The sequence below is a fragment of the Heteronotia binoei genome, chromosome 6 (assembly GCF_032191835.1).
Source record: "Heteronotia binoei isolate CCM8104 ecotype False Entrance Well chromosome 6, APGP_CSIRO_Hbin_v1, whole genome shotgun sequence".
Taxonomy (NCBI): Eukaryota; Metazoa; Chordata; class Lepidosauria; order Squamata; family Gekkonidae; genus Heteronotia; species Heteronotia binoei.
The window spans coordinates 50,022,671-50,050,197 of record NC_083228.1 but is presented as its reverse complement, the minus strand read 5'-3'; the positions used below and the strand labels follow the sequence as shown (position 1 = coordinate 50,050,197).

Below are 27,527 nucleotides of genomic sequence, written 5' to 3'. Positions count from 1 at the left end.
TGCCCCGCCTCCCAGGAGCAATGTTGGATTTGATGGTAGTGGAGTCAGCAGTAGGGAGGGGAATGGGAGTCTATAGTGGTAAGGAGGAATTTGTGCCCACCACCACCACCAGCAGAGGACATTCTAGGGTGTTGGAGTCTGAGTAAAGAATTTTAACCATGGCTTTTTATTATAGCTGAATAGATCTGAACAATGGGCCTATGAAGCAATAAAGTGAGTGGTTCAGATTCTGTATTGTTTTACAGCTAGATTCAAGTCCAGTAGCACCTTATTATGGGGGTATAAGGTTTTGAAAGTCAAAGCTCCACTTGTCACATATCTGATGAAGAGAGCTTTGACTCTTGAAAGTTTATACCCTCGAAATCTTATTGGTTAATGGGCTGCTGGACTCAATTCTAGCTGTTGTATTGCAGACCAGCATGGGTATGCTTTGAAACTGTCTTGTTTTATGAATTGTGAGTGTCCCTGTTTTCTTTAAACTATACCTTGATTCCTTGTTTTCTTAAATATGTAGACTGCAGAGAGATTTTACTGCCAATGATGACAGATCAGCTGAAGTATCATCTGGAAAGGCAGGAGGACTTGGAAGCCTGCTGCCAGTTGCTCAGTAACATTCTAGAAGTTCTTTACCGAAAAGATGTGGTAAGAAATCCAATTGTGATGTGAATGTTAATCTTTATCCTGTTAGGTTTATGACAGTAGGAGGCCTTGATGTGGGGCCTCTGGTGATGAGACCTGGAATAGTAACTGTCAGTGCTACTACAGTAGCTGGCAAAGCTGAGTACTGCCAGCCTCTTGAATGCCACTGCTCAAGACGACAGAAGTGCAGCATTGTAGCTATTAGTTTAGTAGCAGTCAGATAATATCAGATAGTACAAGAGTCCACTAGCGTTCTACCTTCTACAAAACTTCCATTTTGGCCTGGTTTTTCAGTTTGAACAATTTATCACTCAGGAGCTGAATTAAGCACCTTTCAGACTTTGTCCCAACTTACCTGTTGAGAGGCTTGCCAAGATCAATGTCTGCTTACATCCCAGTGTCATTAAGTACCTGGTTGATAGTTGCTTGATTTTAGGCTTCTAGCTTTGATAAGCTTACATTCTAAGAGGAATCAAAATGGCACAGCATATATTGCTTTAAAAGAGGATTAGGCAGATTTATGGAGGAATAAGTCTATCAGTGACCTCTGGCCATTGATTAAAGGAAACCTTGACATCCAGATGCAATTACTCTCTCTGTTCTAAAGCTAGGAGTCAGGATTCAGTCTCCTAGCTCTGTGTTTTGACTATGCATCGCAACTGGATAGCTGCTATGGTAAACAGGATGCTGGACAGGTGGACTAGGCTTCCCTAATTCTGAGATCTGATGAGAGCGGGCTAGCTTGAGCTATCCAGGTCAGGGCAGCAATCATCCCTTTTTAAGTTTTTATTAAAATAAGAAAGGATACAATATTATATTAGAAATACAATACTTGGGTTCAAAAATATTTTAGAATAAGCTTAACCCCCATGTACATTTGTTGATGGATATCACTCCACAAAGGAAGACAAAAAAAGAAAATTTGAAATATATTAGGATGTGGGGCGGTATTCAAGATAAAATGTATAATTTTTAAAAACAAAAGATTGAAGATTAAAAGGAGATACTAACATGAATCAATACGAATCCCCCCCCAATAAACCTATCTCAAAGTTAATCAGAAAATTACTTCTGCAAAGCAATAACCTCTTTTGACTTACTTGAGGAACCTCTGTGCCTCCTCAAAGCTTCTATCAAATTCCTATCTTCCAGAACAAGGATGGCCAAACTTGCTTAACATAAGAGCTGTTTGAGATGTTTGAGAGCTGCAAGACATGAACACAGCCAGACTTGCTGTGGCCCACCAGCTCTCAAGATGTTGACCTCACCCCCATCTGATTCATTGTGCAATTATGTATTATTACACATACAGAGAGAGAGGGAGAGAGAGACCATCAAGCAAGAATAAAAGCAGTCTTGAGCTGCTTTGCATAACATCTTATTTATTTCAGTGTTTAACCGATTTAATAGTAATAAACTGGACTACTAGAACTGTGTTTCCTGAATTATTTCTTGAGAGTGAAATATTTTGGTAAGCATTCTTTAGCTTGATCAATTGGAAACAAATGAGAAAGAGAGAAAAAGAGGTGGAAGAAAGAATGAAAGAGAAAGAAATAAAACAGATGCGGAGGGAGGAGGGGGGGAAGAGAGAGAGAGAGAAAGAAAGACAGACAGACATAGAAAGAAAGCAAATAGATGGGGGAGGGAGGGAGGGAGGGAGGGAGGAGGGAGAATTGGAAAGAAAGCACCTTTAACTTCAAATGTGTTCTTCAAGCCCACCCTCCCACCAGTCAGCTTGGCTTGGAGAAGGGATTTAAAGAGACAAATGCTTCCTCTGAGCCAGGCTTAGCGGGCCAGTGCTGCAATGGGGCAGGACTTGCAGTATACATTTAACTTTAGAGGGTGAGGGAGGGGACAAAGAAAAAAAAGAAAAAATGGATGGAGTTGGGAGGGAGAAGTGGAAAGAAAGCAACTTTAAATGTGTTATCCAAGCTGATGGCTGGTTTGGCTTGGAGAAGAGATTTAAAGAGACAAATGCTTTCTCCAAACCAGCCAATGGGGCATGGAGGCTTTAAGAACCACACAACATGTGTGAAACAGCCACATGTGATTCCCAAGCCACAGTTAGTCCACCCGGTTCCAGAAGAACAGTCTCTGTAAACTGCTTAATAAGAGAATGACTAATTCCCCACTCAAATAGTGTTTCTGTTTCATATAAGGAGTTTTCTTTCCACTCCTCGAACAGGTGAGGTTCTGACACTTCTTTGTCAAACTCTCTGTCTCCACCCCAAATCTGTTATTTTAAAAGCCAAAACCCACTTGCTCTGCTACAGACAAGGCTTATCAGACATTTTTCTCTTTAGAGCCTCTCCCTTGGAGTTTTCTTTAAACACTCCTCCCGAGCTCCTACTCCAACTGTTTTTTCATCAATTCCTTCCCACTTGAATTTATTTAAACAGCTTACTGTTCCATCCCACAGTAAGCAGTCTTCACCCAATCAGAATGAACTCCATGTGCTGTCAATCATTTTTTTCAGCTAGCTTACCCTTTCGCAAGCAGCATTGCTTAAAAGACTAAAATTGCTTGCTGTCAGTCACAATTACTAACTGATTTCATAATTGCATTGTATTTCTTTTCTGCCTATAGTCTCAATATACAGTTCCTGATCAGCAGTTCAAGGTCCTCATACCCAGTGGACTTGAGCTCTTATATGCATCCAGAGGGTTTACTAGGTTTTAAGGGCTATTAAAATAGCTTGCTAGGCTTTATTGAACTAGGACACTGCTGATTTAAATTGACTTTTTTGCATTCAAGATATATAAGTTTCCAGTGACACCATTTAACTTGATAATGTTCTTGCATGTTTGGTTAAGAGTGTCGTTGCTTAGTGCTGCCAACTGCTTCATCTGCAGGATTTAATTTTTTTAAAAAGGGAAAGTTGTTTGAGTTGTACCTGGGGCACTAGCAATTATATTACAGTTTCATTCCTGCAGAGAGGAGCAAAGCTGAGGTGCTTCTGGTTAGGAAGGTGGCAGGATACCTACTGAGAAGACAGAGTAAGCAAGCAATGAGTTTGCTGAACAGAGAGACATAGTTTTGAATGTTACCAGAAGTCTGCTTCCCAATGAATACTGGTAGGGGATATTATTGGTTATTACTTGTTTGGGATGGAGGAACAGAATGGGAAGAAAAACTTGGTAGCTGTAATTAAGGAAATTTCTCTTTTCAGTAGAGAGATAAATGTATGAGAGGCAGGACCCTTGTTTTATGTTAAGAACATAGGAAACATAAGAGAAGCCATGTTGGATCAGGCCAACGGCCCATCCAGTGCAACACTCTCTGTCACACAGTGGCCACAAAAACCCAGGTGCTATCAGGAGGTCCATCAGTGGGGTCAGGACACTAGAAGCCTTCCCACTGTTGCTCCCCCCCTCAAGTGCCTAGAATACAGAGCATCACTACCCCAGACAGAGAATTCCATCAGTACCCTGTTGCCTCTGCTGGAAATGTGGTTATCACTTGCTATCAAGCTGGTAGAATGTGTGGTTCAGGAAAAAAGAGTTGGACATATACAGAAGGTAAGATAATCTTTTTCACTGTATAGGAGTACATTGAAAGGGCAGAAGAGCTTCCTGTTAATGTCAACTGCAATGTGAGGAATTTTGGGTTCAAGTTACACATATTTAGGAGGGGCACATCAATCCAGGTATATAGAAAGTGTGTCATGATGGAAAAACAAATTTCAGGGGGAATAGGTGATACTAATGTATCCTGGATCCTGGCCTATCCAAATTCATTTACCACTAGGTAGAATTTCCTTATGTCCATAGTATTTAAGCACTCAAGTTTCACAGTAATCTATTGTGTCCCCCAAACTGTTTAACATCAACATGAAAATACTGAGCGAGGTTATGCAGGACCCACAGCATAGCAGGTGAGGTTCTGCCCCCTGTACTTACTTTATTAAGTGTCAAAATGGCTGCCCCATGGCTATTTTAGCATGTGAAAAGGTGAGGGTAGGGAAACCAGTAGCCACAGCATTTTAAAACCATGTTAAAATGGTGGCAGCATAGTCATGGCAGCCACTAGGAAACCAGCATGTCTAGTTTGGCCCTGAGGTGTTGTTGGGCAATTGCATAGGTGCCTGAGGGCTAAGGAATCAACCTGTCCTGGAGTGTTTTGAACTCCCCCTGAAGGAGCAGGTTTGCAGCTTGGGAGTGCTTCTGGATCCTGGCCTACAGATGGAGGTTCAGGTTTCTTTTGTGTCTTGTAGCACCTTTGCACCAGTTACAGTCCTTCCAAGATTTGGCCATGGTGATTTGTTCTCTGATCACTTATGGGTTAGATTATTGTAATGTGTTTTAAGTGGGAATGCTTTGACACCTGTTTGGAAGCTTCAGTTGGCCAAAAATGTGATGATGATGATACTGGATTTATATCCTGCCCTCCACTCCGAAGAGTCTCAGAGTGGCTCACAATCTTCTGTATCTTCTCCCCCCACAACAGACACCCTGTGAGGTGGGTGGGGGCTGAGAGGGCTCTCACAGCAGCTGCCCTTTCAAGGACCACCTCTGCCAGAGCTATGGCTGACCCAAGGCCATTCCAGCCAGGTGCAAGTGGAGGAGTGGGGAATCAAACCCGGTTCTCCCAGATAAGAGTCCGCACACTTCACCACTACACCGAACTGGCTCCAAAATGTGGAAACTAGGTTATTGTTGGGGGCTGGATTACTGCTATGTGGAAATATTTGCACTGGCTGTCCATCTATTTCCATTCCCAAATGCTAAATGCCTTGGGACCTGGGTGTTTGAAATATTGCTTCCACTCATATTGTCCAGCCTGCTGGTTAAGATCCTCTTTTGATAACTCTGATCTCTGTGCCCCGCCTTCAGAAGTGAGATTGGTATTGACCAGAGATGCAGTGTTTTCAGAAGTGATGCCTTCCCTTTTGAATGCCCTAGTCTATGAGGCTCACCTGGTACCTTTTTTACTTTCTTTCAGGCACCAGGCTAAAACATTCCTTTTTACCTGGGCTTTTAACTGATCTTTGTTTTATGGTCTGCTTCTAGGTTGAGAATAATTTTATTTACATTGTTTTAGGACACTATATGTTATTTTATGTGACATGCCCTGACTTGTCTTATTGGTGTTGGCCTATTTTTTAGTGGCTTGTTTTAACGGCTTTGTTTTATTATCACAGTTGTAAACTGCCTTTAGCAGGTCTCTGGAGAGGTACCATAAGCATTTGCTAAGTAAACAGGTGCTGACTTTTCTAGTCTTCACATATGCATGCAGGTATATGGCTGAGGGCATCTCAACTTAGGGTTCCTTTAAAAGTGATTTGTCTGGCAAAAAATCTTTGGTGCTCAAAAAGTGAAGTCCCCCAGTGTGCTCTATTTGAGCTGGCTTTCAGATGGTTGCTATCAGCTTAGATAAAAGCTCAAGCTGTTCACATGGTCATTTATGTGAGGCTTAATATTATTTTTTAGATCATGTGTATTCTATGGGCACTCTCAGCAGCTTAAACAGTTATAACTAGCAGTTTAGGACAAAGTGAATGGCAGTGAAACAGTTTCTTCTACAAAGAAAATTGGTGTGGTGAGCCAAAATGTCTCCTTTCCCTCTCTAAAGCGCTGTGAAGGAATGAGAGGTGGGGACCATGCTGATAGATGTCACCACCCTCAGGTGGTTCTGCTGCTTCTACTGCTTTGACTGCTGCCTTTCATGAGGATATCAGTAGCTTCAGAATTAAGAAATAGATTTCTTTCTCATACTGACTGTCCAGACAGGTTAAAAATTCCAGATCTGCAGCAAACGACAGTGAAGAGAAGGCATGAGTGCTAATACCCTACAAAAGGAAGACTTGTGTTTGCTTTCCCTGGCATGTAATTTTTTTAAAAAATGTCAATACTGTTCTGTGAGCAGTTGGTTGGTCTTTACCATGGTACTTGAAAGTTTGACTAACAAACAAAATTATTGTGACATAAGCTTTCATGAAGCAGAGGCTTTATTATTAGATGTGAGAAGTATTTCACTCATTTTGGAGACAAATAATACGCTTTAAGAACATAAGAGAAGCCATGTTGGATCAGGCCAGTGGCCCATCCAGTCCAACACTCTGTGTCACACACACACACACACACACAGACACACACACACTCTGTGGCTAATAGCCACTGATGGACCTCTGCTCCATATTTTTATCTAAACCCCTCTTGAAGGTGGCTATGCTTGTGGCCACCACCACCTCCTGTGGCAGTGTTAATCACCACATGTTAATCACCCTTTGTTCTCATCTTTTACTCCTTTGTGTTTTGTGTCTTTGTCTGTTTTAAAAATGAATCCTACAATCATCTGTACCTGCCTGCCTTTTCCCCTATCCTTTAGTGTCATCTGTTCCTGTGACCATCACTATATCCTCTGGAAGCAAATTCCACATTTCAGTCACTCGTTGTCTAAAGCATTTTGTTTTGTAGGTCCTGAAGCTACTGCCCATTGACTTAATTGGATGCCCTCATTCTAGTATTTGTGAGAGGGTGCATTCTCTGCCCCCCCCCTCCGGTTTGGTGTAGTGGTTAAATGTGCAGACTCTTATCTGGGAGAACTGGGTTTGATTTCCCACTCCTTCACATGCACCTGGGTTTGATTCCCCACTGCTTCACATGCACCTGCTGATGTGACCTTGGGTCAGCCACAAGTTCTCTCATATCTGTTCTTCTGAAGAGCAGTTATGGGAGAGCTCTCTCAGTCCCATCTACTTCACAGGGTGTCTGTTGTGGGAGGGGAAGGGAAAGGAGATTGTAAACCACTCTGAGACTCCTTGAGGTAGTGAAGGGTGGGGTATAAATCCAATCTCTTCTTTTTCAAGTGCCGACCTCATTAGCCAATACTTTAAACTGGTATTTTTTGCTCCAGGGTGCATCGTCTTATACTTACCTACATTAAACTTCATTTGCTGTATTGTTGCCCACTCATCCAGTTTGTGGAGATCCTCCTGGACCTCTTCACAGTCATCCTTGGTTTTCACCATCCTGAATAATTTTGTGTTGTCTGCAAATTTGACTACTACACTACTCACTTTCAATTCCAAATCATTTATTAATAAATTAAATATTACTGGCCCAAATACCGATCCTTGTTGCTTAAAATTCCTCCATTGTGAGAACCACCTATTTATTTCGATATGTTTCCTCTTTGCTTTAATTCATAAGAGACTTTTATCCAGTCCTATTATATCCCATGACTGCTAAGTTTACTTGGACGTCCTTGGTGAGTCTTTGGCTCTTCCAGCTGTTGAGAGGTACATAAACCTGTAAGGATTTCATTTGTTTCTAGCTGGTAGTTTTAGCTTTATGTTGAGATCTGAAGACAATTACTTATAGGAGACAGAGCTGGAGAATTGTTTCTTAGTCTTGTTTTGGAATCTGATTTCTTCATGATGACCACTGCATTTTTTGTCAGACTGTTTGACGATAATGCCAGTGCTGTTTCTGTGACTACAAATGATATTACGTTCTGCAAGTCTAAGATTACAGGACAAACTGTCCACAATTTTGGCCTAAGCATGAGGGTGGAACCACTCCATTGTCTGAATGTCCAGCTTGAGGGGAGTCCAGAACTACCGCACTGTAAACTGCTTTTCCAATTCAGATGATTATTTCTTTAAAAAGAGTTCATCCTGTTTTTCAGCAGCATATGGCACTCAATGTGGCTTACAAAAATATGTGAAACATACTTTAAAAATTTAAGATTTTAAAGCTATTAGAGCACTGATGTCTGATGAAGGTAAAGTATAAGTCATTAAAAATAAATGGTAATTGGGACAGAAAAACCTAGACACAGAAGGGGTCTGACCCTTTTCTAATTTCAGCAGGTACCCTCTGTGGACTTAGTCATTATATTGACAATTCAGAAGACTTTTGCGTATGTGGAGAGGAAGTGCTGAATGATTTCCCCACTGTTTTGTTCAGTTGAGCTTTTTAGAAGGGCATAAGATCAATAGCTGGAACAGTTTCTTGCTGGCACTGTTTTCTGCTCAGACCAACAAAAATAGAATTTCTGTTATCCAGTTGCAATGGATATAAACATTACCTTTTTGGTTTTCTTTTCTTTTATTAAAATATTTACGTACTTCTTTCATACAGAAGTGGGCCCAGTATACATTGTTATAGCAGGAGTTTGTATTACAACTTCTTTTCTGTGAGTGTGTGATTAGTTTTTATTTATTTTGAGCCAGGCAAATAAAATATATTTGCTCTGATTTGGTCACAAGCCTTACTACTGGAAGTGACTTACTTACTTTTGTGGTATCCATTGGTTTTATGTCTTGCCTTTAGGGACCAACACAGCGCCATGTGCAGATTATTATGGAGAAACTACTGAGGACAGTAAATAGAACCGTCATCTCAATGGGACGTGATTCAGAACTCATAGTAAGTGCTTCTTGGCAAGAATCTAAAAACATTGTTGCAATTATCCCTCTTAAAAGTGCATAATCCTCTAGAAATCTCTACTAAAGAAAATGGTAAGAAATTTATACAAGGCTCTGAATATATTCTCAAGTAAATCTGCTTATTTTTGTGGGAGCTTCTGCAACATAATCCCATTGGACTGCACCCTAAACTATAAAAGTTAATTCCTGGGCAGCAGGAAAAAAATAGACGTTAAGAAAAGCCATAAACTTGGATCCTATAAGTTCTCTGGATACTAGTCTGTACTGTGGAATGGGTTCTCTCTTCTGTGAAAACTTTTTTTGTGCTAGATCATTTTAATAGGCCTTGTGCAAACAGAAGTTTTAACAGAAGAAGTGCCCTCAAGGGCAGACTATCTAGTATGCATAGAAGTCAAGCTTTCGTGGGTTTTTTTAAAAAAAACATCTACAGTATTGAAGTAGAATTTTTTTTAAAACTATGAATTAGTAGTCCAAGACACATGACTGTTATTTGTAAGAGATTATTTTGTATTACACTTGGTTTGACTTCATGGCTGGTTATTTTCCTTTGAGATGTCTTCTGGCAGATAAACTGTACTAAGCAGTGTGACATCTGATAGTATAGTTATGGGCAATTGTTTTCAGGAATCATACCCAACCTAACCATACAATGTTTGTATGAAAGAAAAGTTTTTCTGAAGGATGTCCTACAGATCCAAATTTGCTTTAATGAATTATGCCTACTAGTATTCACTAATGAAAAGTTCATATATAATTTCATTTCTATCAAAAATTATAGTTGCTTGCTTCTATAAGATGTCTGCTCTCACCTCAGTGGTATTTTACATTATATATTGCTGTCTGCTATTTTGAAGCTCATTTCATTTGTCAAATACACTTGGTGTATACACTAAATTTCAATCTTGATTACTAGACAGGTGATAAAGTTTTTATTAGCTAGAATGTCCATACCTCTCATTGATGTATTTATTGGAAGATACTGAAAGTGACCCTTACTTTAGGAATGTTCATTATTTACATTAAGGCTTCCAACTTTATATTGGTGAATTTTATTTACAGTTGTGGCTTTCTTATAGTTGACAATGATTACTTTAAGTTGAATTATGGTCCTAGGGAATATTTCATTCCCTAAATGCAGTATTTAAGGCATTTACCTCAAGGTTTCATCTAATAAAGGATATTAGGCTATGGAGTTCTTCTTTCCCCAGCTTCTGGGATAGCACCTTCTTCTGCTTCAAAGAGAAGAGCCAACTTGTCATTTCACATGGAAGTGGCACGTTTACAGCTTATCAGATCTATTCTGTCTTTTGATCTGGAAGCATTTTGTGTGTGCGTGGAGCTCTTGTTGCTTTTATGATTTTGCACTTAAAAGTCCTTTTCTTTGTTTCCTTACTTTGCCCCTGTCACACTTCCTTTACTCACTTTCCTGCTTGAAAAAGGATTTAAATGTATGTGAATGCAGTTCTGTATCTGAAGTTCACCAAGTTAACGGTAGACTGCTTGACTGAAATACACTCTTAAGCTTTAATTGTGCTTACTTAATTTTACTTACTGCATTTATACCCTGCTTTTTCCCTATTGGGGGCCCAAAGTGACTTACATTGTTGTCCTTTTCCTACACTTTATTCCCACAGTGACTCTGTGAGGTAGGATAGACTGAAGAAGCATTGACTGACTCAAAGACATGTTGAGACTGAATTTGGCAAATTCATAACTGTTGACGAACATATCTGATTTTCTATATCCATGTATGACCATTTTGAAGTTTTATTTTACCATTAGTAACTGAGAATTCTGTTGGCAGAGTTTCACAGTTTATTTATGTACTGTTCAAAAAAATAGTCAGAGGCATTAAACCTTCTGTATGTTAACATCACTGGTGTCTTCAGAGGAAGCAGTCTTTGTTATTCCTTCTTTACATTAATTTTCCTGTCCTTTGACACTGTAACTTATTGTACCTTTAACTCTTTATGCTATCCCATGATCTCTTGATGCAATGAATTTATCACTCTCTCTAGCAATTTCTTGTGTACAAAATTAAAGTAGAGTCTATTGGAAACTAATTATTTTGTCTAGTTCTGTCTTCACAGTCTGTTCTAACCAGGTCTTCTTTCACTGCTATCTGCTGTGACTTTGTTTCTTACCAGTGTTCACTACAAATCCCATGACATTATGTGTATCTTGAAGATGGATTTATTTTTGTATGATAATATAAATTGTACAGTGTGGCTTAGCTGGTCCAGATGGTGTCCTCAGAAGACCCCTATTGTGTTCTCAGAAGAAGTCACTGTGGTGATTTTGCATAATTTTACTTCACTAGTAAAATTATTTGGATCTCATCTAAATTACGAGTTTGTGCTTAATGCTGTCCTTTCTCAACTCCTTCCAGCCGGGGTTGTGTGAATCAACATTAGCGTTTCTGGTGGATAATCTGTATCTTGAGGTTGATGAGGGCAACACCTTCCTGTTGAGTATGTTGGACCTCTCAGAAGATTATAACAGTAAATACGATGCAGTTGCTGGAACTGGACAGGCATGCCTATTTTAAAATTCATTTTTACTGCATATACAATACAGCCATTTATTGGGGTAGTTAGCACCATGGTAGTTGTCTAGCAGTGTCCCTTTTGTTATTTTTTGCAGATGTTGCATAACTTCTATATAAAGATTTTTGGCTATAGATAGGGTGCCTTCACCCTAAACTGGTTTTGGAAGCCATGAGTCTATGAAGTTAAACTGAATTTGAATTAAGATAAACTGAAGGTGATTCTGGTGGCTATTGGTGGTTGTGTTATACTTGCTTTAAGCAGAGTAGCATGTATTTTTTTGCATCAGGTTCGTAGGCTGCATGTTGTCCTGCATACTTCTGTATATCAGGTAGCAGCAATGCCCCCCAGTTTCTCTTATGAGCTGCATTTAGTGTGCAAGCCCCTCCCCCCTTTTGTAGTCAGGAGAAATTGCTACTGCTTATGTAATCTTGAGAATTATTATGTGGGCCTCACCTTGAAGTTGCAAAATGCTGTAGTTGATCTCTTCAGGAGGTGGGAACACATTAAATCATTTGTTTTTTAAGCACACATATTCTAACTACCTGTGTTCTTTTGGGTCCAAACTGTTGTGCTGGAGCTTACCTTTAAAACCTTCATAGCCTTAGAGTGACAGAATCTGCCTCTCCTTGTATGAATTTTCATACCAAGAAGATCCTGTCATCAGTCACCTTTCCTTATGCTTATTATGTGAAGTGAAATTATCCAGCTGGAAGTAAGGTTTTGTTGCTGTTGCCTTGTGATTTTGGAATGAAATCCATCTGAGGTCAAAATGAGTTGTTTTATTTATTTATTTATTTCATTTGATTTCTAACCCACTCTCTCTGAAACTGGTCAGAATGGGTGACAAAAATTAATAACTGTACAATAAAGCCTTATAAATACAACATGAGATAATAAATAACAATAAAATCAGTAAAACAGTATACAATTTAAGATGCCGTAAAACTCTTACAGAGGGGCAGTATAAACATCTGAAGAAGGGAAGAAAGGGGGGGAAGCAGGGGGAGAAGAGAAGGAGGGGGAGGTCCAAACTTGCTGTATCCTATTGGCTAGGCACCCAATACTGCCCTCAACCATAGGACTGGCAAAACAACTTTGTTTTGCAGGCCCTGCATAACTGTACTAGATCCTAGAGCCTGGGACGAAAAGGCCCTGGTCAAGAAGAGTCAGATGCTCTTTGGGCTGGAGACCACCAGCAAATTTTAATCACGAGCATAACACTCTACAGGGGCATACCAGAAAAGGTGGTCCTGAAAATATGCTAGTCCCTTGCTTTGAAGGTCAGACCAGCACCTTGAACTTGATCTGGTGCTCAGTCTGGAGCCAGTGCAGCAGACAGAGCACTGGTTGGATATGCGCTCTAAAGGGTGTCCCTGTGAGAACATTTGCAGAACATTCTGGACCAGTTGCTTTTTCCAGATCAACCTCAAGGGAAGCTCTGCATAGAGCGAGTTACAGTAATCTAGCCTAGAGGTGATCATTGCATGGCTAGATCAGAGGGTGACAGATTTAACCTGGCTAAGATAGTAGAATGCCAGCTAAATCACCTTTATGACAGGTGTCCCAGTTGTTAATGGCATTCTGTTGGATGGGAATTGGCAACCTCTCCCTCTGCCCCACTGGTCCAGCCACAGGACCTCTGTCTTAGTTGGATTTAGTTTCAGCCTGTTCTGTTTTAACAAACCAAACAACCAATGCCTCCAGCCCCATGGCCAGATGTTCTGAGGCAGCCTCTGGGCAGCTGCTCCTCAATAGATAGAGTTGGATATCATTAGCATACTGGTGACAGCCCAGCCCATAATCCCATGCCAGCTGGGCAAGGGGGTGCATAAAGATATTAAATAGCATTGGGACAGGTTAGTCCTCTGTAGGACTCCACATACCAATGGGTATCGCAGTGAAACCCTCTCCCCTAGCGCCACCCTCTGTCCCCAACCTTGGAGAAAGAAGGCAAACCACTGTAAGGCTGTCCCCTGAATTCCCACATCAGCAAGGTGGTGGTTCAGAAGGTTATGACAGGTTCAGAAGGTTGCCCATGTCAAATGCTGCCAATAAGTCAAGCAGTATCAGCGGTGCTGACTTGCCTCAATCCAGCTGCCTGTGGAGGTCATCTGTGAGTTACTCTTTTGTAGTTTTCTGTAGAGGCTTCAAGTTGTTTTCCGTGGGCTAATGATATAAGAGACTGTTCTTAGTTATTTCTTGGCAGCTAAATTTGTGAAGTTGTGCTGGTTTGCTGTAGAGTTTTATTGTATGATTTTGGGTATTATTTTCTTTAGATGGAAACTGCCTTGACCCTAGGAAATGTTATTTTTATAAACCATTTAATTAAAACCTGTTAATTTAAATGAAATATAGTAGATTTTTTAAAATCCTGTACATTTTGCGGTAGAAGGAATGTCCTGAAGTATTCTGGGAAGATTTAGACAAGCAGATAACATGATTAAATGGTGAATTTTGCTGTGCTTTGTAATTTTATATTCTTATACTTTTATGCAGTATATACCAGTCCTGTTTCACTAAATTATGCCACTGTGATGCAGTCTGAAACCTTAACTTGGTAGATCTTGCCTAGGTTTTTCTTCTGTTCTTTGAAATTCAGTAAATTATATTCGGAAGTTAGCCTTCTCTAGACATTTATAGACAAGTACAGTTGTATTAAAAATACATATTGTGACAAGACTACAGTCTTGAAAGCATTACATTTCAGTGTACTATAATTATGCTGACAGGCCCAAGAATTTTTTGTGAAGCATTTACCATTCAAGATTCAGTGCATTTCTAAAAGAAAGTCATTACAGTCAGCCATTGAAGACTCATTTTTATGATGTCAATGAAGATTCTGAACTGTAACAAAACTTTAGCATGTATCATCTTGTCTTTCATGGATCAGTGTCAATCTGAGATTTATGCATAACTTATTTTCTTGTGGGATGATCAGTGTAATAACATAGAATGTGAATCTGAAACTAAATTGGTGTGATGCAGGATAAAAGGAAAATGGTTATAAAACTGAATGCCATAATTCATAATAATCACAATCAGATTTTTATTTTTAAGTTTCAAGGTACTTGCACACATATTTGTGCATAAACAATAATATCATGAAAATCTAAATGTAAACACTAGAAATGTGTGTATCAGACTTTTTAAATTAAAGCCTTCCAATATGTTGGGAAGATTTGTGACAGTAGTTACATTGTAGAAAAGCATTATGACAGTGATACAGTGTAGTTTGGGAACCACCCATGGCACTTTTGAGCACCATTTAGAAGAAAAAAGAAGAGATTGGAATTATATCCCACTCTTCATTCAGAGTCTCAGAACAGCTTACAGTCTCCTTCCTTCCTCTCCACACAACAGAAACCCTGTGAGGTTGGTGGAGCTGAGACAGCTCTAACAGAAACTGCTCTTGAGAGGAACAGCTCTGTGAGAACTGTGGCTGACCCAAGGTCACTCAGCAGCTGCATGTGGAGGACTGGAGAATCAAACCCTCCCAGATTAGAATCTGTGCACTTAACCACTACACCAAACTGGCTCTCTACCAAACTGGTAAATTACCATTTGTCCCATGTTTCAGGAAAGCGGGCAAGGTTTTTATGTAGTGGGACTTGTGATTGGCAAGTGATTTCCACTTTGAAACAGCTGTTGCCAGAAGAACAGAAAAGTTGTGGGGCTCTTTGAGGCACAGGCCCTTTGCCAGAGATGATAGTAAATGTAGCTGTTTTGGTTGATGATTGACAATTAGAATGTGGCTTTCTGTGATTCATAGAGTGAGTACCACTGGTTAAGTCAACACACAAGGGTTTGAACTTTAAGCTATTTTGTTATGGGTAGTAGTCCTATTAGGAATGGGAATGCTACTGCATCCAAGAAACGAAGAAATAATATTTTGTTTATAATATCAATTATACTTCAGAGCAATGTTTTAAATTTGAAAAATCAAATGATCTGCTGTTTTATTAACTGTGGCTCTGGATTTGTCAGAAGAAGAGTTAAAAAAAAGGACATTAAAATTTAATAATAAAGGTGGTTTTGATTCAAATATGTTGTAAAAATCCCTGAAGCATTTTGAAAACCTTTCTCAGGGGAATATATATATTTCTCAGGGCATATCAGATCAAACTGTGTTTATTTATTTTAACTAATTTGTGTATTTGAACTGTATTTTAAAATTCGTGTTTACATTGTATTGTATTTTATTTAAATCATGGTTTCCATGTCTGTGAGCCGCCCTGAGCCCGCCTTTGGCGGGGGAGGGCGGGATATAAAAATAAATTTGATTTGATTTGATAAGAGAAACATTAAAAATAGTATTATCTCAGAATAAATAACATAATACCTTCAAATAGGGAAAAGCCATTCCCCTTACAGCAAGATTTAACACAGAATAAAACCAATCTGAGTAATAAAAAAACCTTTATGAAAAATGTGCCACTGAAGTACATGGAAATAATCATATAAAAATTACATGTGACAAACCAGCTTAAATTGTTAGTCTTTCAGGTGCTGGTGGAGTCCTGTTTAATTTAACTTTAAAAGGCATATGCAGTTGGTAATACCTTGTGGCTATTAAAAAGTATATCTCTAAAAGAGTAAATCCAGGTTGAAAAAAAAGAGAAAGACAATACATCACATATATCTAGGTAACTGGACAAGGAACAAATATATCTAGGTAGATGGACAAGGAGCAGATAGGATAGCTAAACCAGACACGAAAATTCAAGGATTCATTACCCCCATTAGTCCAGTTTTTGTTGGTAATTCTCAGATACAGTCGTCTTTTTTTTCCAGCAATAACCTGAATAAAACGGTCAGTTTTTATGTAGCGTAAAACATTGTCTCTGGATTTATGATTATTATCAGACTGAGTGGATTGTTCTAAATCAGTGGTATAAGTGATGATTTAAATTGAAAAAGGAAAAAAGGTAGGTTTAAGTAACTTAAATCAATGTTTTGTGCAGTATATATGTGCACATTGTAATGGGTGCCACTGGGATGGTTTGCCCAAGTGCCACCCTCTGACCCCAACCCGGCCCGTAGCCACAGGGGGCCTTGGGGGGCATGGCCTCCCCACCCAACCCCCCTTCTACCTTTATGGCCTTTCCTTTCCCCACAGCTTTGGCGACCCCCGCTCTTTCCGCTGCCACTTTTCTGACGGTCCCCAATCTCCCCGCCACTCTGGCAGCCCCCACTCCCCTCTGTGTGGCGCCTTCCCTTCCCACCCACCCACCCGGTTAAGGGCCGCTTCCCTGATCTCCCCACCACTTTGGCGGCCCCCGCTCTCCTCCGTGCAGCACCTCTCCCTCCCTTCCTCCCACCCACCCAGTGAAGGGCGTCTTCTGGAGCTCTTTCAAGGTGCCCCCCCGGCAATCAGTTGATCAGCGGGAAAAGCCGTGCCCAGGCTTTGTGTTGCACTCAGCAAGTTCAGCACTGGCCGCCCCAGCGCTGAACATGCTGAGAGTGCTGTAAAGCCGGCGTAGGAACTGCTGGCCTCAGCGCAGCTTGGGGCACCTTGAAAGAGCCCCAGGAAACCACACTTCACTGGGTGGGTGGGTGGGAGGAAGGAAGGAAGGAAGGGAGGGAGAGGGAGGTGTTGTGGAGGGGACGAGGGCACCAGAGTGGCAGGGAGATCGGGGGCCTCCAGATGGGGGTCCCCTCCACCCCAAAAAAATTTTCTGTGGTCCTCCCGCTAAAATTTTCTGGCTATGGGCCTGTCCCCAACCCTGATGAAAGGAGAACACCACTGTAAGGCCAGTCCCTTGCCTGGTGGAATGAGCTCCCCTTGGAGATTCAGGTCCTGTGGAACCTACTCCAATTCTGCAGGGCCTGTAAAACAGAGTTGTTTCACCAGTCTGTGGGCATCACCTGTTCTTGGCCTCCCTCCTTTCATTCCATCCCAGTTCTGCGTAGGACCTGCTGGACCTGGACAATAGACCATACTTGTGAGACTGAATCTGTCATGCTTGTGATGCTGAATCTGTCATTTTTAGCTTTCTGTAATTTGGATTTTATATAATTTTAATCTGGTTTTAACTGTTGATTGTCTGTTTCTGTGATGTAACCCGCCCTGAGCCTGTTTTACAGGAAGGGCAGGCCATAAATAGAATAAAATAAATAAGCACTACATGGTTATAGAAATGCCTTCCAGCAAACCACTATTTCAGAAAATTTTATTTAATGCTCATAAGCCCAAATAGGTGTTTTGTTTTGTTTTTGGCAGATACTACTTGGAATCAATGCTAGAAACTACTTCCTGTTTCCAGTGTTCCTTTTTGCTTTCGTTTGCCCTTTTCCTTTGTATTATACAGCTGCTGCCCTGCTCCGTTTGACTTTTCAATTAGGGACAAGGACTGATAGTAGTTTCTGAGCAGGTCAGTATTCTGCATCATATGGAAGGGAACTGCTTGTTCTTTAAATGAGACAATCAATAACGTAAGTGCATAAAATACTGTGTGGTGTGATGACAAATGAAGATGTTTTTCTGACTGTTTTCCAGTGGCCAGGGTTGAGCAGTCTCAACTTCTGGGAAGTAACTCCTCCTATAGGTAGGCAGGTTCACCCATTTCTATGTGATTCCTGCACAGGAGGGATTTCTCTCTCGGATCCCAGTTTTTGGCCCTGCCTCACGGCAGATAGAGGGTGTCAGCTGCACTTCATTGGAGTGCTACAAGTCCTAACTTTTAAAAATTCAATTCCTTTCTGGCTTCCTGAGAAATTGACTTGGGCGTAGGTAGGACTTGGTTCCCCCCTCCCCTTTTTTTTTGAGCCGAGTTCTTCAGTGGCAGAAGTATCAGGGATACATTGGTAGTGGTGAGGAGTCCTCTCTCTGGCTCCTTTGCCTCTTCCAGAATATCCCCAGCTTGCATGCTCTTCAGCCTTTGGGCGAGGAACTTCTCTATCTGCCCCTTTTCAATAGAAGCATTGGCAGCTTTCATACCAGAGCACTCAGGCCCTCCACACAGTTTCTAAGAGGCTTTACTGACTGGATACAGCAAGGCACTGCCTTTGCTGTTCCTGCAGATGCCTGAAGTCCTGAATCCCAGTAAAAGGGTCTTGAACTAGAAACCTCTGGAAGGGTTCTTTCTAAGGTTGCCAAGTCCAATTCAAGAAATATCTGGGAAATTTGGGGGTGGAGCCAGGAGAGATTGGGGTGGAGCCAGAAGCAAGGTTGTGACAAGCATAATTGAACTCCAAAGAAAGTTCTAGCCATCACATTTAAAGGGACTGCATACCTTTTAAATTCCTTCTCTCCATTGGAAATAATGAAGGATTGGGGTACCTTCATTCGAGGCTCATAGAATTGGACCTCCTGGTCCAATTTTTTTGAAACTTGGGGAGTGTTTTGTGGAAAGACACTGGATTCTGTGCTGTAAATTTGGTGCCTCTAACTAAAACAACAACAACAGTCCCCCCAGAGCCCCATAGATCAATTTTCCATTATACCCTATGGGAATCAGTCTCCATAGGGAATAATATCTCCCTCCCCTGCCCTGGCTTTCTGATCCTGAAGTGGGAGCAGAACCTCCAAACTGGAGGAATAACTGCCCTCACCTGGTATTGGCAACGCTAATTCTTTCCCCGTAGTTTAGTTTTTCCTTTTAAAAAGCAGGGCAGGAAATACTGGTGTGCAATACTCCCTCTAAGCTGTGGAGTCTTGTGAGCAAAAATTCTACTTCGTGAGCTACTGGCATTAAAGTTGTGAGCTACTGCATAAAGTAGTTTGCTCTGGGGCCATTTTTCCTGAGCTAACACAAAAATGTGTGAGCTTGAGGCTAAAAAACTAAGCTAGCTCACATGAACTCAGCTTAGAGGGAGCACTGGTGATGTGGGCAGGCCTTTCTGAGTCCCCACCTAAGGACAGTATAGTCTTGAACTTCCTTCCTCCCCTCCCAACTGCACACATGGCTCAAAACTGGAATATGACCTGGCTGGAATCTCTGATTTTGTTCTCGGGAGATAATGCTCCAGCTAACTTCATAACCTGGATTAATGTGGAAATGCAAGGAGAAATTAGGAGTTTTCATTTTCAGAGTTCTGTTTGAAGCTCATGTTTTTGATATATTGCATTCACCAGAGATCTCACAAAGCTATTAAAGCAACTGCCCTTTTGCTCAGCAGAGCCCAGAGGATTTGCAGTTTTGCAGTGCTATTTGGAAACAGCAGAGGAGCTGGGCAATGAAGCTGTCAGTGGGATCTTTCATCCCCTGGGGAGAAGGAGGTACTACCCTGTTTCCCTGAAAATGAGACCTACCCCAAAAATAAGCCCTAGCAGGATTTCTATGCATTTGTTAAATATAAGCCCTACCCCAATAATAAGACCTAGTGATGGGCGTCGCAAAAAATTCAGGATGGAATTCCGGATCTGGAGAGTTATGACAATGTTCCAGAAGATGACTTAACTGTATTTGAATAAATGTAGATTGTTGTATCATACTTAATAAAAAATAAGACATCCCCTGAAAATAAGCCCTAGTGTGTCTTCTTGAGAAAAAACAAATATAAGACAGTGTCATATTTTCGGGGAAACACGGTATGTGTTCAACAGAGCTTCCAGGGGGTGTGCATCATAGGATGGCTGTGCTTTCTGCCCACCAGAATGTGGCCCTGCTTTTCTCCCCTACTCTAGGGTTGAGCAAGGTGGAATTGGTATTGGAATCGGAGTTCTCTGATCCCCTCCCTCAAGAGATGCCAGGGGGTTTACAACAGCGTTTGCAGTCCTTTTATCAAGGGCTGTGGGCGGTAGGCATCATGACAGCCACAAGCACCTGCACTCACCACCTTCCCCCAGAGGTAACCTGTAGCATGAAGTGGCACAGACTAGGTTACAAAAAGAAGCTCTTTCCCTCCAGTAATCACACAAAGATTGGCAATGCTGCCTGCCTATAAGAGGAGTTTCTTCCCAGAATAGATTACAAAGAGAAGCTCCTCCCCTCCAGAAATCACACAAAGATTGGCAATGCTGCCTGCCTATAAGAGGAGTTTCTTCCCAGAAGTTGAAATTACCCCACCTCTGGACCACTGTGAAGGAAGATTCATGTTGAGACAAATGTTATAATGAAAAGCAACCTTTCACAAGAGGGTGATAAGTTCAGCTTAATGTTTACATTAAATTCAGTTTTCATTTTAAACCAGGTTATTTTTAAGAGAGATCCTTTCTGAAGCCAAGAAAAATGTTTTACAAAAGGAGCACCCATTCTCTTCAGAAGAATTTGTGTTCCTTGGTTAATTTTTGAGGTTTCTCAGTGTTTTTCTCACCTATGGCTTCTTGCAAGGACATTTGATGAGGTGTATCACTTTGCCTGGACCAACATGTAGTGAAGTCATTTAATTCATAAATCTTACAAGATTTATAAAACATTTAATTTTACATGCAAGTCCACATTAAGTATGTTTTACACAAGATAAATGCTCTTGTGGAGGCTTCTGGATATTTCTTTGATTTTTTTTGACAAACAATGTCTATTTGAAAATATTCAAAGTATTGCTAATTGCTACAGTTGATGTTTTAGCTTTTTAAAGATGATATCATACTGTATGTTTATTAGAGTTCTGTGGTATATATCTTATATCGTAGAAAAAAATTGTATTATGCGTTTGTTATACCTCTGAAACTAAGTTATAAAATAATTTCTGTAATTTAGATGAGGAGTCTGGTGACACTATATAGATCAATTTGAAATGCCACAGAACGCTTTTCTTTGCTGAAGGTAACTGAAGTAGTTACTCCTTTGAAACCTCAGGCTGAAATTGGGTTTTTGATGTCTGTGAATTTCATCTGAAAATTACCTTACTGGTATATTGACCTTCTGCTGGGAATGCTGTCATGTGAAGGAACTGACATCCTTTGATTCAGTAATTTGGCTCATGTTGCTGGATGTGTGGAATGTAGCTGGAAGAAAGCAGCAACTGCACCACTTATGAAGTTGTGATCAGCTTCAGATGTTGGATGACTCCTCAAATGCATATGCAAATACCTGTCCCTGTAGTTTTTCTACTGCAACTGTAAAAGTCAGTGTGAACTTGTTACAGGGGAAGTGTACAAACAGCTTGTTCTTCCTTTTTGCACAGGTGTCACTTCTGCCCACGAACTGCATAACAGAGTCAAGCACCAGGAGCAAACTGGCCCTTTAATTTTCCAGGATGGCTGTTGCTCTGGAGTGCCGCCGGTCACAGAGCTACAAGGACTGACTGGCTCAGAGCCAGGGCTTTTTTTGTAGCACGAACTCCTCTACATATTAGGCCACACACAACTGATGTAGCCAATCCTCCAAGAGCTTACAGGGGTTTTAGTACAGGGCCTACTGTAAGCTCCAGGAGGATTGGCTACGTCAGGGGCATGTGGCCTAATATGCAAAGGAGTTCTTGCCCTGCAGAGAACCAAGTTGTAGCATTGATGACAATGGCCAGCACTGTAGGATTGCCCAATGGCCAGCACTATAGGAATCACTTGGCTCAGCCTGCCCTAGGGCTGTTTTAATGTTTCAGTCTTTCTGTCAAACACTTTAACTTTACCAAATTATCAACTTCCAGCAGTGTTTCATAAGAAGGCAAGAATTTGAGTACTGCAGTGCCTGCCTTCTGGGAACATCACATCACTGCTGGATCATGAAGAAAGGGGGGTGGTTAAGGTCAGAGGATAAACAAAATAACTCAGCATTATTTATTTATTTAAAACATTTATTAGCAGCCTTTCTGCCTTGCGCAACTCAAGGTTGCTTATAATATAAATAAAATTATTTTTAAAAGCTTTAATAAAAACAATGTGACTAAAACAGCAATTATATTATAAAAACACATAAAAGCTCACAAAACCCCCCCTCCAATTAGTACTGCCAACAAATATCTGTCTAATGAAACACTAAATAAAACTGGCTTCAACTACCTCCTGAAGATCAACAGTGAGGGGGCCAGGCGTACCTCCCTGGGGAGGTTGCTCCATAATTGTGGAATGATCCCCCCCCCCCAAGGCCTTCTCTTGCATGTCCACCAGACAAGCTTCTTTGATTGGTGGGGCAGCTGGGAGGGCGTTCTTCCTGTGATCCTAATTCCTAGGTGGGAAAGTATGGGAGAAGATGGTCCTGGGACCCTGGTCCCAACTATGTAGGGTTTTAAAAGACAAAGCCAACACATTGAATTGAGCTTGGGAGTGGATTAGTGCTATAGTATCAGGATCATATAATCCTGGTAGCTGGCCCTGACCAGCAATCTAGCCTAGGGATGTCAAACATGCGGCCCAAGGGCTGGATTAGTCCCCTAGAGGGCTCTTATCAGGCCTTTGAGCAGCTCACTGTCATCTGCTTCCTTCTCTCTCTCTTTTGCTTCCTTCTGCATCACAGCTTGCTTTGCTAGGCTTGCTCAATTGCACAGGGCTACAGAGCAAAGCCTGTTTTCTCCATTGCCTGACCAGCACATTAAACAACTTATGTACAAAAACTCGCAATGCCCAGCCATTTAATGTTTTCCCTTGGGTCTTAGATTCAAAGCATGGACCATGAGATTTCTGTAATGAATTTCAATAAATCAGAAGTAGGTTTGCAACTTAACAGATACACACCTGAACAGCCTACTCAAGATTGCTACAGCACAGACATTGTCTCCATATTTTGATGCAATAATTAAGAGCAAGAGGCGTCAGTTATCAGAAACTGTTAAATAAAATATTGCAAGAGTGCTAATCTTTTAAGCTTTTTTCTTTTTTAACCCTTTAATTGTGTTTGTCTGTGTCCTTTATAAAGTTTATATCTCTGCTACCTGGCATTACATTTAATGACACACATGGCCCAGCCCCACAAAATCCCTTTTGTGTCAGATAACAAATGAGTTTGACACCCTTGTCCTAGAGGATTCTTAAAGTAGCCCTTCTGGGTGATTTGCCATGTGCCTCAATTACTTGTCCCATCTAATCCCATGTCTCTGCCTGATGCCAAAGTGTCAGTGGAAGTGGGCAGCTGACAAACTTGCCCGGTTCTGTCTTTAAATTAGAAATCATAAATATGCCAATTCCTACTCTGCTAACTACAAATTAGATGTCTTGGCTGTAATGTCTCTGAGGTATAGTGTAATGGGTGACTACCCTTTCCCTCCAATTTTAAGGCTCCACTTTTTCATTTGCATATCACCAGTTATTCTATCCCAGCTGATCATTCAGGTCAGCTAATTTAGCCCCTGGTAATTACTGGTAACACCATTGAAGTCAATACTGATATTGCTCTGCAACGGAAACAGTGGAATCAGTCAGTGAATTGTTAGGAAATTGGGAAGTGGCAGCTAATTATCTACTCCCCCCCCCCAACAAGTGATTTAAAGTGTTCGTTATGCTATTATCTATACTAGGGATTCCTCATATGCTGACATTTGTTTGGCAGCCTGCAGTCAACATACAGCCTTTACTGAGGGAAAGTACTTTCCCTGCAGTGAAGAAGAAAGCAGCTTACATCATTCTCCTCCCCTCCTTTGGTTCTTCACTATAACCCTGCCAGGTAGGATATGCTGAAGTCTGTGACTGGTCTGAAATCACCCAGTCAACTTCCACAGCAAGAACCTGGGTCTGGCAGACCCTACTCTGAAGCATTAACTCCTGTGCCACACTATCTGTCATAGGGTGATGGTGGCTGAACAGTAAGAAGCCTAAAGTAGCCAACCTCCAGGTGGAGCCTGAAGATCTCCTGGTATCACAGCTGAACTCCAGACAAAAGATCTCTCCCCCCCCCTGAAGAAAATAACTGCTTTTGAGGGTGGACTCTATCTATGGCATTATAATCATCTGAGGCCTCTCCCTTTACTGACAGAACCAAGCTTGGTTGCCTAGCAACAGCCACTGCCTAGCAGCTTCCCCAGTCAAATCCTCCTCTGTCCTGGGATGACGCTGAGGGAGGGAGGGAGGGAGAGACAGGAAAGAAGCGGCCACCATGGCCCCTGAGTAAACGTTTCCAGTTGGGCCAGACCTTGTCATCTGGTCACATTACCATCTTTGTTCCCTGTCTCTTTGCCATCTGCTAGCCACCTGCTTTCTCTTCCAAGTGCCACAAAGAGTTTGTAGGCAACAGCAGGCAGGAGAGAGGAATAGACTCAACCAATGGAATGCAATGGAACTTGAGTGGCGGTTGACAGGCCAATGGCTGATGGATATCACAGCCAAGGGGAGAGCCGGAAAGTGCCAGTATGCTTGCACTTTTATATTGGCCATGCTGGCTGGGGCTGATGGGAGTTGTAGGCAAAAAGCATCTGGAGAGCTACCGTTGGCCACTACTGTGCTAGTGTACTCAGAAGAGGGGGGCTGATTCTTTAAACTTCCTCAATGGCACATCGTGCCATTCTTTTTTAAGTTTCAAAGCCTGATGGTCAAGAAAAGTAAATGAGTATAGGATCTCATCACTTAGGAAACTGTTGCTGCCATTAAACATAGTATCTCCAGTCCATTAGATGTTGCTGCAACTAGTACGAAGGACCTTTCCAACCTTTCCATGGGCTTGCTTGATGGTGGAAGCCTGCCAGATGGTCTTGGGCCAATCACAGCTTCTCAGCCTAACATACCATCTGTGCTGTTGTTGTGGGGTTTAAGTGGAAATGTGGAACTATGTGAAAAGCCGCTTTGAGTCCCTTGAACAAGGAAAAAAGTGGGACATATATAATGTAAAAAACAAAAAAATGTTTCTTCAGTTATCTCATGTAACAAACATTTTGCTCAATAGGTTGTGAATTGGATCCTGTGATTCTTCAGCAGAAGGCACTGATGATTGCTGATTACCCCAACTTTCCTATTTTACAGGTAGTCCTTTCCAAATGTTTATTACTGCAATCACAAGATTCATATGGACTAGTAGCCACATAGGTAGGGAGGCTGTAGTTGAAAGGGGGAAAAGGGCAAACTTGCTCCTTCGTGGCTCACAGAGGAGCCGCCTTCCTCCTTCCCACTGTAACATCTTTACTCATGTGGTTTATTACTCTATATGGGTTCTGCAACCTGGGGAATGTACTTTCCTGGAGTTTGGAAGCATTGCTTGGGAAGGGGAAGTTGGGAGTCGGTTTTAGCAATCTGTGCTGGATCCAACCACAGATGATCTGAGCTAGAGATCATTCCAGATTCCCAAGGGAACACATACTCCACTCAAATATATCAATTCCATGGTAAGTATAAAGTATAATTTGGTGTTATAATCTGGTGGCTGCAAAGAGATAGCATGTAATTAAACTTGTATGTTACTATTTCCATTAGCTCATATTTAATATTAACCTCATTAACTATTTATATTTAATATTAGGTTCTGTAGAAAGAGATATGCATAGTTTATAAAAATTACTTTCTATCTATTACTGTCTGTCTGTCTATCTAATCTGTCTAATCATCTATCTAATCTATCTAATGCTTGCACTTTTATCTCCTATATATAAAAGTGCAAGCATATTGGCACTTTCCGGCTCTCCCATTGGCTGTGATGTCCATCAGCCATTGGCCTGTCAACCGCCACTCAAGTTCCATTGCAATCCATTGGTTGAGTCTACTCCTCTCTCCCACCTGCTGTTGCCTACAAACTCTGTGGCATTTGGAAGAGAAAACAGGTGGCTTGGACTGGGGAAGCTGCTAGGCAGTGGCTGTTGCTAGGCAACCAAGCTTGGCTCTGTCAGTAAAGGGAGAGGCCTCAGATGATTTTAATGCCATAGATAGAGTCCACCCTCAAAAGCAGTTATTTTCTTTAGGGGGGGGGGAGAGATCTTTTGTCTGGAGTTCAGTTGTGATACCAGGAGATCTTCAGGCTCCACCTGGAGGTTGGCTACCTTAGGCCTGACTGCTTCTTACTGTTCAGCCGCCATCACCCTGTGACGGACAGTGTAGCACAGGAGTTAATGCTTCAGAGTAGGGTCTGCCAGACCCAGGTTCTTGCTGTGGAAGCTGACTGGGTGATTTCAGACCAGTCACAGACTTCAGCGTATCCTACCTGGCTGCCAGCGTATCCTACCTGGCAGCGTATCCTACCTATCCTTTGTGCAGAACCAAAGGAGGAGAGGAGAATGATGTAAGCTGCTTTCTTCTTCACTGCAGGGAAAGTACTTTCCCTCAGTAAAGGCTGTATGGAGTAGGTAGGAGGTGGAAAGCTGAAGTAAGAGAGGCAGATAAAGGTAAGCTGATGGTTGCCTGAGGATGGGATAGGATTGGGAACATCCTGGATATCTGAGGGGTGGAGCTGGTAGACTTCAGACAGGTAGAATACCATAGACTTCATCTTCCAAACCAGACTTCATCTTCCAAACCAGCGTTTGAAGTCAGATCAGTACCCTTACAGAAAATGGCTGCCTTGAGGCATATGCTTTATGGTATACCGTAGCACAACCATGTCAGGCAAAAAAACCCTAACAGATCACACCACAAGAACACACTGATACTAAATGTTGCATGGCTAAATATGACAGGAAAAGGTGACAATAATTCACTGCAAAAGAATGCTGTGCTTCAGCGTCTGTGTGACCATCGTCATGCCCTGCCTCGCAACCCCCATAATTTTTCTTCTTTATCTCCACTCTGGGCCTCTTTTAGGGCTTTGAGCCACCACAGACACAGGGGCAGACAGACAGACACACATTCGGGTGGGGGGGAGTTGGCATCTGTTTCAGCCGTGGGGTGGGTGGAAAGACAGCAAGGGTGGGTGTGAGTGAATGTCACAGATGGGGGGAGTACTGGAGTCCCATGGGTGCAGGGGTGGTTGAGAGGAAGGGTGGTTGGGGGTGGATAGTAGTTGCAGAGAGGATGGGAATTGGGGCGTGTGTGGAAGATGCTAAGGGTTGGGGGAAGTGAATGCCTTCACTTGGGTTGGTGAGTGGGAAGACAGCAAGGAGGGGCACTTGCCCAGAGCTTCTTTCTAGAGCCCACTGTATTTTTCTTCACAACGAGCCTTATTCCTAGCGTGTGTGTATCCCTCTGAGGCTTGTTATAATTTGCTTTCCCAGCATCA

General features: G+C 41.7%; 1 protein-coding gene across 2 annotated transcripts in view; it reads left to right on the top strand.

Annotated features, from left to right (window-relative positions):
* DOCK1 (dedicator of cytokinesis 1) overlaps positions 1 to 27,527 on the top strand; it is a 550,707-nt gene that overhangs the window by 159,327 nt on the left and 363,853 nt on the right. For both annotated transcript variants that reach the window (XM_060241424.1, XM_060241423.1), the window contains exons 26-27: positions 515 to 642; positions 8,916 to 9,011. In XM_060241424.1, the coding sequence (XP_060097407.1) occupies positions 515 to 642; positions 8,916 to 9,011 (224 nt within the window). The remainder of the gene's footprint in view (positions 1 to 514; positions 643 to 8,915; positions 9,012 to 27,527) is intronic.